Raw genomic sequence first — 12,202 nt, 5'->3', positions numbered from 1 at the left:
TTGTTGAACTTTGTTTCTTCTTTGACAGGGTAACCAACTGGCATATTGCTATAGTAAACAGCAAAAAAAAAAGTACATTGTCCAACAGCGTATGCATTTGGGCTGGTTGGTTCATGACTTGAGCGGAAACAGCACAAAATAACAGGACGTGAGAAAGGGACAGACAACAGCGTTGTTGTATGTCCCTTTCTCACGTCCTGTTATTTTACAATGTTTCCGCTCAAATACATTTCCTCATTGACTTTTGTCACAATGAGGTTTATCATAACGAAATCAGTACCGAACGCATTACTAAAAAGAAACCAGCACAAACATGTTTTATATATCACGAAGCAAAATAAAACAAAGTTTTCAAGTAATCTTTTGTTAAAGGCACATCACTCACTTGTAGTGCTTGGTGCTGAAAAATATGCTCAAATTAATCTAAATCAACAGCTGCAAGGCATCTGGCAAGAAAAAGAAAGAAAGAAAAGGAAAAAAAAAAGCGGTGTTTTTGTTGTCTCACCTCATAACAGTTTTCAATCTGCCGTTCAGGCGACATCTCCAGGAAGTTCGAAAGGTTCTTCTCCTCTCTTGCTACACACCTTGTCCTTTAAAAAAAAAAAGCATATATATATGTGTATATATATATATATATATATATATATATATATATATGTTTGGTTCTCTCTCCTGTAGTAACATTTAGAAAGTACACAATGTACACAGCTACCACACATCACATGTTGCTGAACAGCACATTAGAAAGCAATAACTGTAATTAAAGAACAAAAAACACTGCTGCAAATGTAAAAAAAACACGGATTTCTGTGATGTTTGTTTTGATTGATGATAATTAGCGGGGATGTTGACAGAAAATGTATTTATTCAACTACTAGAGTTCTGAGTTAGTGCTAAACGTTACCTTGTGTGCATCACTGCTGTTTACATAGCACACAGAACACTGAGCCGGGGATGCCACCCCGGCGACATGCAGTTGTCACGCCTCACCATTTAATTCAAGGCTTGAAGATAGCAACGTCGTCTCTCCTGACTGTCACGAAGAGCCCATCAAGGCCGATATGGTCGGCCGTTCACTCCGCGACAAAGCTCCGGTAACGGAGGAAGCAATTATGGGAAACGAGCCAACGGTCTTGTCAAATGGTACGATGAACGTCCACGCCAGAGTTGAGGTCCATGAAAAAGCTACGATTCTTCCCCCCTGTCAGCAGCCCAAATTGGCCTGTCCACGCCGGAGTTGAGGTCCATGCAAGGCTACGTTTCTTCACACATGCCAGCCGCACAAATTGGCACAACCACGCCAGAGACGGAGTCAGTGTACAATCGAAGCCAGCATGCGTTCTCCCCTCTTTCCCTGTTTGTGCCCAGTGATTTGCGTGTGTTTCTCCCTTCAGAGGGAAAGGGCAACTGACCTCCGGATTGGTGGGACCCGAGGTCATCGGTCTCCTGATGCTGGCTTGGTGGAAGCGATTGAACAATGACGACGCAGGGCATAAAAAGCGGAACCAGATGGCCAAGAAGGGAGGGGGACGCTCGGAAACAGTGCGACACTCGGACATGCAAAGACGCTACTATAGTGTACACCGATAGTTGGAGCCATACTGTAAAACTCAACCATGTACTTTTTCTGACTATAATCATTTTTTTTAAAAATTCTCTTAAATGTCGCTCGGAACCCTTTCTCCCGGCACCTGGCATGGCACGATCAATGGAAACTTCGTTGGCTGCATGGACCCCCCCGACTTGACAACACAGAGTGAGACATGTTTGTTTGAGGCATTGTTGTGCGCCATTATTCATAACCTTTAAGAAGGTTACCATTGTCATTGCCTCAAGTGACACATCGCATCGTGGCAGAAGTGTTAAACTTTAATTGAAATATGGGGCTGTACATGCCAAAACCGTGTGGGGTCTCACACATGCTTTTGGGACAAAGGAATGACAACACAGTAGTGCAAACAATTGAAAGGGCACTTATTGTACCTTCCATACACTAATGCCTGCTAGCCAAATTCCTACCCATAGAACATGCTGATGGGCATGCAACAAGTCGAGGATGCCAGACTCACCGCGACCGGACAGTGAGCGAATGTGTTCCCCCCCATGCTGGACACCATCATCTAATCACTTGCGTGTACGGTCACGAGAAATGGTGGCACGTTTGAACAATTGAGTTTGTATATTCTGGTGTCCTGCTCCCTAGCCTTTAGCAGGATGGTCCTGCAAACAGTGAGCAAGCATGCGAAATGTCCACGCAGCTCGACGAGCCTAAGCCAAAGAGAAAGAGCCTACTCCCTTTCACGTCCTTGTTAACCCCTCCGTTAGGAGGCATTAGCTATGCAACACTCGTGCCATCTCTCATAACATGCTGCAACCACACCGACTGCTGCCGGTGCTTAGCTATGCAAAGCCAGATTACAGGGGACGTGAGAGCCATGAGAGGAAAACAACGTCAGGGGACACGTGAGAGTCGAGCATCCCCACAACCACAACTGGATTACGAGGCATACCGTAGTGGTGGACTTTGAATTAATTTTGACCCCCTAGGGTTCTTTAACGTGCACATTAATCTAAGTACACGATTATGAAAATGTGGCTACCCTGGTCGGAATTGAACCCATGACCTCGAGCAACGCCTCACTGCAAAGCTACCATGGCGAGCACAGAAGCCTTGATCTGACGTGTGGCTGGCTTCCATAGTGTCGCCTAGAGGCTATGGTGCTTAACTGCACCTTTGTGTACTTTCAGCTTAAATTTATTCAGCTTGTCCGCAACCACAGTCGAGTCAAACAGTAGTGTTTGCTTGCCTTCTTACTTCGTCTTTTCCTTCTCACTCCCTACCCCATGTATGGAAGCTGTGAACGAAGAATGACAAGGCCATTATTCACTCATTTCGTGACTGCGTTGGTTCTACCTATTCTATGCCTCCTCTCCCTACCTCCTCTCTACCATTCTATCTACCTTCCCTCTGGACTGTTGCAAGTTTGTACAAATGTAAGCATTGCAGTTTCTGCAATGCTATTGCACGCCCTAATGTTATCACAATGTTATTGTAAGGCCTATCTGCACAACAAACGAAAGGACTGTGTATCATGTGACTTCATTACCGCTCTGTGCGTAGCCGGCGTCGAGGATAAAGAGCGGGCGTGGAGCATGCCATTTTACTGTCTGGTTTGGCATGATTTTCCACCTTCATAAGATTTTGAAATCTGGAAGGTCACGGAAAGTTAGCGTGATGCTCCCCCCTCCCACTTTGTTGCACGCATTTGCGCCACCCATGCAAATTTGTGCAACTGGGTCATCCCACTTTCATGCCTGCTGTGTAAATCCAAAGATAGCCTTGTGACAGGCTGCTCCAAGCTACAAAAAGAGACTGATGTGTATCTACGAATGGCGTTGGGAACGAAAGGCCGCTGTAGGGTTTGCTACAATGATGGCAGCCATGAAAAACTTTTTTGTCATCCCGTGCACTCGCTTTCTTTTGTGAGGTGGTTTGTCGACTTTCCAAGTGTCATGCAGCTGCTGCAAATAGATCTGTGTTGATCCAGCACCAAACCGACACTTGAAGTCCCCGACGCCCAATGAAGCAGTGCTGATTAAGCTTAATGGCCTAGGCAGTGTGGCCTTTACAACAATTCGCTGCTGGCTGATGTAGTAACGGGCTGGAAGCCGTTGCGGAATGCTTGCCACTAACATGTTCGTATGGGTGGCTAATCCTGAGGTCACGCGTTAGATTGGCAGTTGTTGAAGTGTCATCGCTTTGTATTCAACACGATTTGCGTGCCTATTGGCAGCTAGTCGTCCCGATCTTTGCACATGCTTTTGCACTTTACAAAATATGCACTGCTTCTGTTGCCATTCCCTCTGCCCATGTAGCGTTATCATTTCGATCTGTCAAATTGACCCGAATGAACTTTGTACTGACAGAAGCTAACTCGGTCGATGAGGTGCCATTCTGCGAAGTGCCACATTTAAGTGCTATATGCGTGATCCCCTCATTGGGCCGACGTCAGGAGCACATGCAGTGATACCACGGCACGCTTGGCACTCCTTTTGTACTGAAAACAAAGTGCAACGCTTGCTTGGGCGACATCAAGCACGAGGGGCTCCGCGGCGCACATCACATGTGGCAGTGTGCCGGTCTCTACACTAAATACATCTAACATTCGAAAAATCAAATAGTAGACATTTGATTTGAAAATCAAATTATTTAAACCATCATTATTCGATTTGGTGTTATTTGAGTGTTCGCACACCCCCCGTCTCGTGCCTAGTGCATATGTGCGATCCTACAATGCCAGGCTGCACTCATCGAAGGTGAATGCTGATGGAGATCGCACTATGCTCTCCCACTCCCACAATATGGCTTTTTTCCCGCTGAGAAGGAGCACACGAAAGAGCCAGAGAAACCCTTTCTCTGTTTGCAGATCATCGCAGGAGGCTATCCTCCTTCAGCAATATGCTTGCTAACACCACCCATTCTGTGCATTTGTCCTTGGTGCAGAAGACTTTGCTTACTTTGCTGCTCGGGAACAGGTGATGGGTACTGTTGGAGACAAAGTGTAAAAAACATCTCTCCTTTAACTTGGGCAACACTGCGTTTCTCCTGGCGCTTGCCTTTAGAGGCTGAACATGTGTACGCTGTGGTGAAACTGTATTCGAGTGGCAATGGATGACACAGCTCTGTGGATCACTAAATTTGAACTTGTGGTAACTGGCATCCCCTTCAGTACTGCACAGAGACCGCAATATGCAATGGTTATTCAATCACTGCTGCATTTGAAGTCAGTGCTGCCCCCTGTCCTATGTTTCTTGTCCTGTTATTTGAGCTGTTTTTCTATTATGAATCCATATAACCAAGCTCAGGGTCAGATGCTACTGAAAAGCAGTTTCAATCTTTATATAACCAGAAACTTTAAGCCTCTAAACCAATTATAGATACTACGGCACTTTTTCTTCTGTTTGTTACCAGTATTTTTTTTTTTACATTTCAGCCTGCGTTAGAAATGATGTGTACTTGCTGCAGCTATAGCCAGCATTTTCTTCCATTCGATTAAGAACAGCTACAGGACCCTTGCACTGCCCCACAAGTCAACTTGCACAAACTTTACTGTACCCTATCTTTTCATGTCAGGAAAACTTAGTTCTCTAAAACTTAAAGCCGTGCCATTCACCACATTAAAAAAAAAATTGTGGAGGAAAAACTGGTCAACGATCAAATGCACACAAGGTTCTGTAGCTCTGTCACAAATGTGGACAGCAATCAAACAGCAACCATCACTTTGGCGCAAGGCATCACTGTTATCGTCACTGACTGAAATTTGACTTTTTCTTTTTATTTTTTTGCAAGTTAGTGCTGTGTGTACATCTCATTACTTCTCTGAGTCTTTGTACTAGTTGCGCTATGCTGAAAAACTTCCAAGATAAAGTAGCAACAGGCCCAAATTTCAGCATTAATTAACTTTGATTGATGGACTGATTTGCTTTAAGTTTTATTCATACATTAATTTTTTTTAATAACTTCATTAATTGGTGTTTACCATTATCAGTTTCTAGCATTAAAAAAAATTGGTGCAAATTTTTTTGCCATTCATCTAAAGAAAGAACTCTTGTATTTTTTAGCAATAATACTTAACTGAAAACTCGCTGGTATTTTGCGATCACTATTTCTACCATAAGGGGCGTGCCAGTATTTTTCAGTATTTATTTAAGCCTGTAATGCCCAATGTATCATACCTCAAAACTCTGATTTAATCATGGGTAGCCTACAGTATCGATTATTATATGCTGGAGTGAGCTTTCAGTTGAGCAGAGTTCAGCAAAAAAATTACTAATGAATCATTTACTATACTAACTAAGTTTTGGCTAAAATAACATAGAGTTTTTTTTTTTTTGTACAAATGTCTCTCCATGACCAGAAATAAAGGTGGACAAGTGTAACTGTGTTTCGACATTGCAGGCTTAAATGAAAGTTTTTTTCAGCAATTTCAGAGGTATTTCTCGTTGGGGCATTGTGCAATGGTGGCCCTTTGCTTTTTTTATCAGTGCAATATTTATGTAGCTACACACAAAAATAAAGCAAGAATGGAGGGTTAGAGATGGCACCATTGTGAAGCATATGTACTGTAATAAATGCCGACTGTGTATGACGGTGATACTTCAAGATTTGCGGACAGTATTGCCAAGCAACTATGTGATCACTACACTGAGTCAACATTTCAGATGATTATTGTGCTGCCTTAATGAGTCTTACCGAAAGAAAGCAATTACTGCCCTTCATTTTTATTTACATCACAACATATTTATACATGTAATCCGTGCACATGTTGCACATACAGTAATCCCTTGTTATAACGAAGTGAGCGGGACAGCAAAAAAAATTTGTTACAAACGGTAATTCGATATAAGCAACCCCTCGAGAAAAGCTAAAGCAGTTGGTGACCTTCAAAGGTGCGAGTTATTTCCATAAAAAGTTCAGCAAATGGATTGCACTAAGCAAATCAATGCTGTAGCTCTTGCTGGCATCATATGCTGCGAGCATGCGCTGCAAAAGAGCCTTGAGGTACAGCTTCTGGGTGGTCTCAATGATGCTCTCATCCATCGGTTGAAGTACTGTGGTTGTGTTTGCAGGCAAAAATTCCACAGTGATCGCCTTGCAGTTGTCGATCTTCCCGTGGTTCAGACAATTGTCAATTATGAAAAGCACTCGCCGATCCTTTGCATCGAACCGTCTATCCAGAAGGCGCACATAGTCTTAAAAAATAGCAGCAGTTACTCATGCTCGCTTGTTACTTCTGTAGATACATTCCTCGGGAATAGTTGCATTTCGGAAGCACCGCGGCTTCTCTGCCTTCCCCAGTATCAACAAGAGAAGCTTGTCCTTGCCTGTTGCATTGGCACCAAACGGCACCGTGACACGCTCCTTGCTCTGTTTTCCTCTGGAAGAGGATCCGCCGGGGTGGTGAACATGCGATTTGGCAGCATCTTGTAGAAAAATGCAGCCTCATCTAGGTTGTAGATATCTTTGGCTTCATAATTTTCAAGTAGAGCTTGGAGCCAACGCTGGCGCCACACGTCTACAGTGTCACGGTTCACAGCTGCGCTTTCGCCAATCATTAACTTCAAGGTCACGCCGTGTCGTTTCTTCAACCATTCAAGCCAGCGATTGTTGAACTTGAGATCTTTATGGCCCATTTAAAAGGCGAGACTTCAGCGTTTCCAGTAAGTGCAGGTCCATTTATCACTGTAAACTACATGCGAGGCAAGCCTAACGAAGCCCTCCGAATACCACACAATCACATGGCCTGCAACATGGATCCAAATGCACGCATTGTCGGTGCCAAAGTGGCTGAATGTGGCAGGTAATGCAGAAAGCAGAAGCTTCAAAATGTCATCAGGGCATCTTGCATTCCTCATCAGTGTGCGCTAGTGAAGGCGATGGTTGAAATGGCTGCACTTTCGCCACTGATCGACTTCAAGGTCACACCGTGTAATTTCTTGAACCGCTCAAGCCAGCCATTGCTTGGCATTGGCTTCATGTGTAGCGGAAGAAAGGCGATTGGAGTTGCGGAGGCCAAGAAGCAGGAACCGCGGAAGGGCACCTGTTGGTGGAAGATTGGGCTCGGGAGGGCAGACCAGAAGAAGGTAGCTTTGAAGGGGTAGCAACGTCAAAACTGGCAGTGACGAGGCAAGGAGTTGACATGAAGGCGAGTGAGAGAAGTGACTGGCGTCCAAACGGCCTGCACACTGGAGAGCGAATGAGGAGGGGAAGGCAGTGGCCGCTTTTATAGGGAGGTGCGGAGGCCACGGAAGACTACAAGAGTATCGTGTTGGAAAGCACCGCAAATGCCATGGCTCGAGTCTCAGGTTGTGTTTGTTGTGCTCAAAAAATTATTAGGCGCTCATTATGGGTACGCAGTGCGATCATGAAAACTAAATGGTTTTGCAGTATGGGCTCTGCAGATCACTAGGCAATTTTTTCCTGAGGTGTACAGCAATGAAGTTTGCAAAACGAGTCTTTTGGCGCACCATTGTCAATAACACTGTGCTAATTCTACGGTTCGAGTGTCGGTGTTCGCGCACCGTCACGTCCGCACCATTGAAAAATGTCTAGGAGCAAAATTCAATGACCCTACCACGCATTTAGACCATTTGTCTTAAGTTGGATGGTGCAAATTGAGCATGACCAGCTCAAAAAAAAATCGCTGGGGAAATATCAGCTTGCGTTGACCTGCCATGTTGACAGCCTGACTCGCCGCTGGCCAGACTCGGATTTTTCGTGTTTTTGGCAAGTTACTGGTCGATTTGCATTGTCAAAAGTGCAACGAAGCTAGGGGTGGTGTTTTATGGCGATGCAGGCCGATTATGGCAAGCGGCGAGCAAATTTCTAGACCGACTTCCCCAAAGGCATCTTCCCGATTTGTTAACGTAGCTCCTCGTGTCGATTATGGTACTTATAATCGGAGGGACACTTTGTGCTTTTCGGCATGTTTCAGTGCCAGAGGTGCTCTTTAAAGAGGTAAAACATTGCTCATTGAGCACACCCCCTGGAATGCTACAGTGCAAATCTTCTTGCGGTCTTTTGGCCCCTTTTCAGCATCCAAGAAACCATGGTTTTCTGGCATTGCAAAGCGTCAGGACAACTTTATTTTCGCATGGATTTTATCACAGGGGACATCAGCGATGCGAATGCGACCGAGATTAACAGTTTGGGCACGCTGCACCAGAGAATTTGACAGCTTCCGTTCAATCCGCAGTAAACACCTGGGAGCACTCTGCACTTGCTTGGTACCCTTTACTAGGCGGTCATCGGTTGTGGGTTTGGTACTTTTGGTCGCCGCCACTCGCCACTTCACTCTAAGCAGGTCAAGCTCTTTGTGCACTTTGTGTAATGCAGCTTAAAATGCATGCATTTGGGTTGGGACCAGAAGAAATTTTGAATAAAGCGATTTCGTTATGACAAGGTATTACTGTATGTGTTACTTAAGCCTTTGAAGGTTTTTGCCGTACACGTACGGCGGCGGTTTTCTGTCCTGCAAGGTCTTTGCCATACAGGTACGGTTTCGACCCTCCGTTTGAAATTTCGCGCCATAATGACGATGCATGCTTTCTGGGAGTTGCTGCCCCCTCTTAGGACTTACAAGAAGCATTTGAAATTTGTGCTACCTTCTTGGGTAGATACACAAAACTGATTTCTAGCTTCAGCGCGTCGTGTAGGCTGCGGCAACACCCCTTTTGCGGTTTTGGTTTCACCGCGTGGTCACAACGGAGGTGTACGAAACATGTTTTTGCTGTTTGTCCGCACTCTCTTGCACTCTCTTTCATTTCTGCCTTGATTGGTGCTGCTCTTAGCTTGTTTATTACGGCCACTTGCGAGGTATTCTCGCTCTCAGCGGCAACGCACTTTCGCGGTTTCGGTTCCGCCGCGTGATCGCAACGGAGGTGTGCGAAACGTGATTTTTGGCGGAAGTTGATTTCTATCTTGATTGGCGCTGCTCTTAGCTTGTTTACTGCCACCGCTCACAACGTATTCTCGCTCTCTGCGGCAACGCGCTTACGCGAGTGGGTGCCCCAGACCTCTGCCCAAGGCAGCCGCACACAGAGAAGATGTCATGTGTGTGCCAACACAACTCGTTGCTCCAAGAGCAGAACAGACACGCATTTTAGGTGTGCAGACTGTGATAAGGCACTGTGCGTAGACCGGTGTTTCAAGGAGTACCACACTCTAAAATACTATTGAACATTTTGCAGTTCTGAGCAATGCCGACACCAAAATACTGTTCCTATTTTTTTTTACTATTTATTCCCGACCTTACACATTTTGTACATTCAAGATCCGCAATAAAATAATTTGACCCCCTGGGAAAGTTTTTTTCAAAATAATTCGACCCTCAAAGGGTTAAATGAGTGCTGGCATTTTCATGCTAAAACTCATCTTTCAAAAATATATTTGTCGTACTCTATTCAGTGTATTTCACTTTTAGCAAACCCCATATGATATGTATGTATGTATGTGTATATACACGCACGCACGTGCGCACGCACGCGCACACACACACACACACACACACACACAAAAGATATTTAAGAAACAGCTTGTTTTTTACGCCAGAAACAGAGTCTATAAATTAAACATTCTGTTTGCTTTGAGCAATTTTTGGAGAACATGTGCCGCTACTCTCTGGGAAGGCTATTCGTGTGTTGTCCCAAGTTCACCTGACCCCCCCACAGTGAACGGAGGTCTACAGTACAGTGACAAGCAATGACACTGTGCACAGTGACTTGCAGCATGGTTAGCACTGATGATGAGGGCAAGAGGAATTCTGTTAAAAATATCCTGTGTATGCATCCAAGCACAGTAGAAGCAGTTCTTGATACAACTTGATGACACACTAAAGTAGTCCTTGCACAATGTGCCTTCTGCGACATCTTGTAGGTGATACTTGATAGACATTCAGACAACATTGCAGTCAAACCTCATTATACAGTCGACTTCCATTAATACAACCCCAACAGTACAGGCAAAATTGATAAAATTATCCTGTGTGTTGAGTTAAAGGACCACTGACAGCCTAATTTTTGTTTATGACTTATGCTTTAATGAGTATGTTTGTGTTTGACAGTCACAGAATGAAACTATAGATGCTCCAAAATGACATATACCATATTTACTAGCATAATGATCACACTCACGTAATGATCGCACCCCTGAATTTTGTCGTCAAAATTCTATTTTTTTTCTTTCCCGTGTAATGATCGCACCCTGCTGTTGTCGCAGCAATATCTAAGACTCCATCGATATATCGATAGAGTCTAGCTAACGATGATCACGCTTACCATCTGTCGAATGCTACGCGAACGACTCTTGAAGACATACCAAGTGGTCTGCACGCACCCAACATTCTTAAGCAGATGTCCCATTTCATTCCTTTCATCACTTTCCGCACTTCCACGAAAAAAAAAAAAAACTACAACCAAACTAGCTTCGACTTAATCATTTGTAGGCTTCATAATGGTTTTGGTCAACAACAACATAAAGGGCACCTTTCGATTCTTCTCGTCTGCACTCGTGGGCACGCAATAAATCACAATCAGCAACAATAGTGGCCACGTTCATGCTGATACATTACAAGTGTACCCTATTTATAGGCCGACGCTTGGAACGCAGCTAAGATATTTGCTCAACTTTAGTGGAAATGTGCCATATTAGGATAGTAGTGAAAACAAATGCCGTAGTTTCCGCAGCATGCCCGCCATGTGTTTCTATGTTACTGGCAGCTAAGCGCGCCCATCTCTGTTTCTGTCCCTTCAAAGTGGACAAGGCTACGTTATTGTCGCAAACTTGCCAATATTAACGATAATATTCATTACTGATATGGAAGAAACTGTTTCAATGCGCACAATGTACTCACAAGAAAAAAAAAAATCACGTTTGGTGCGTTAAGCTTGCTCCTCCGGCTGTCATTTTTGTTTTGGTGTCCCACACTGACAGCGGCAGTCGCCTGCTTGCTATCCCACAGCAAATGCGGGATGAAAAAAGAAAATGTTTCTTATCGTGGGAAATTTAACCAGCGTTATGATCGCACCCCTGAATTTGCGTCAATCTTTTTGACAAAAAAGTGCAATCATTATGCGAGTAAATACGGTAATTAATGGTAGCATCATTAATTATAATCAATTTTAACATTGCTTCAAAACACGTGCCCCAAACTATAAGAAACGAGCATCGTACTGCAGTGGTTGCAATTGACCGGACACGTGATCTTGGGGGCTCAAAAACTGGTGGCACTGAGGAACTCACAGTTGCAGAATTCATCTGTTAGTGGCAAGCATGTTACATCATGTCGTTGGCGTCAGAACCATGGTCATCTTCATCGTAAGGAAGCACAAAACTAATGTCTTTGCATGATGCTCCTTCGTTTTACACGAACATTGTCAATAAAAGCATGTCACTGTTCGAGCGATAAACAGTTTAGAATAGCATGCTGTTCAAAGATGTATGGTTCCGATGACATGCTGCTGATCAAGCCAGGTATACTGTATTTACTCGCATAATGATTACACTTTTTTGTCAGAAAAAATTGACGCAAATTCAGGGGTGCGATCATTCCTGCGAAATTTCCCGCAAAAGAAAAAAAAGATGTCTTTTTTTCGTCCCGCGTTTGCTGCGGGATGCGGGTGCGGGACACCAAAACAAAAATGG

General features: G+C 44.3%; 1 protein-coding gene across 6 annotated transcripts in view; it reads right to left on the bottom strand.

Moving 5' to 3' along the window:
- The window catches only part of poe (E3 ubiquitin-protein ligase-like protein poe), a 549,262-nt gene that overhangs the window by 24,459 nt on the left and 512,601 nt on the right, over positions 1 to 12,202 (bottom strand). For all 6 annotated transcript variants that reach the window (XM_065455076.2, XM_065455078.2, XM_065455079.2 and 3 more), the window contains one exon: positions 506 to 590. In XM_065455076.2, the coding sequence (XP_065311148.1) occupies positions 506 to 590 (85 nt within the window). The remainder of the gene's footprint in view (positions 1 to 505; positions 591 to 12,202) is intronic.

Source organism: Dermacentor albipictus, chromosome 1, assembly GCF_038994185.2.
Source record: "Dermacentor albipictus isolate Rhodes 1998 colony chromosome 1, USDA_Dalb.pri_finalv2, whole genome shotgun sequence".
NCBI lineage: Eukaryota > Metazoa > Arthropoda > Arachnida > Ixodida > Ixodidae > Dermacentor > Dermacentor albipictus.
This window is presented reverse-complemented; position numbering and strand designations above follow the sequence as displayed.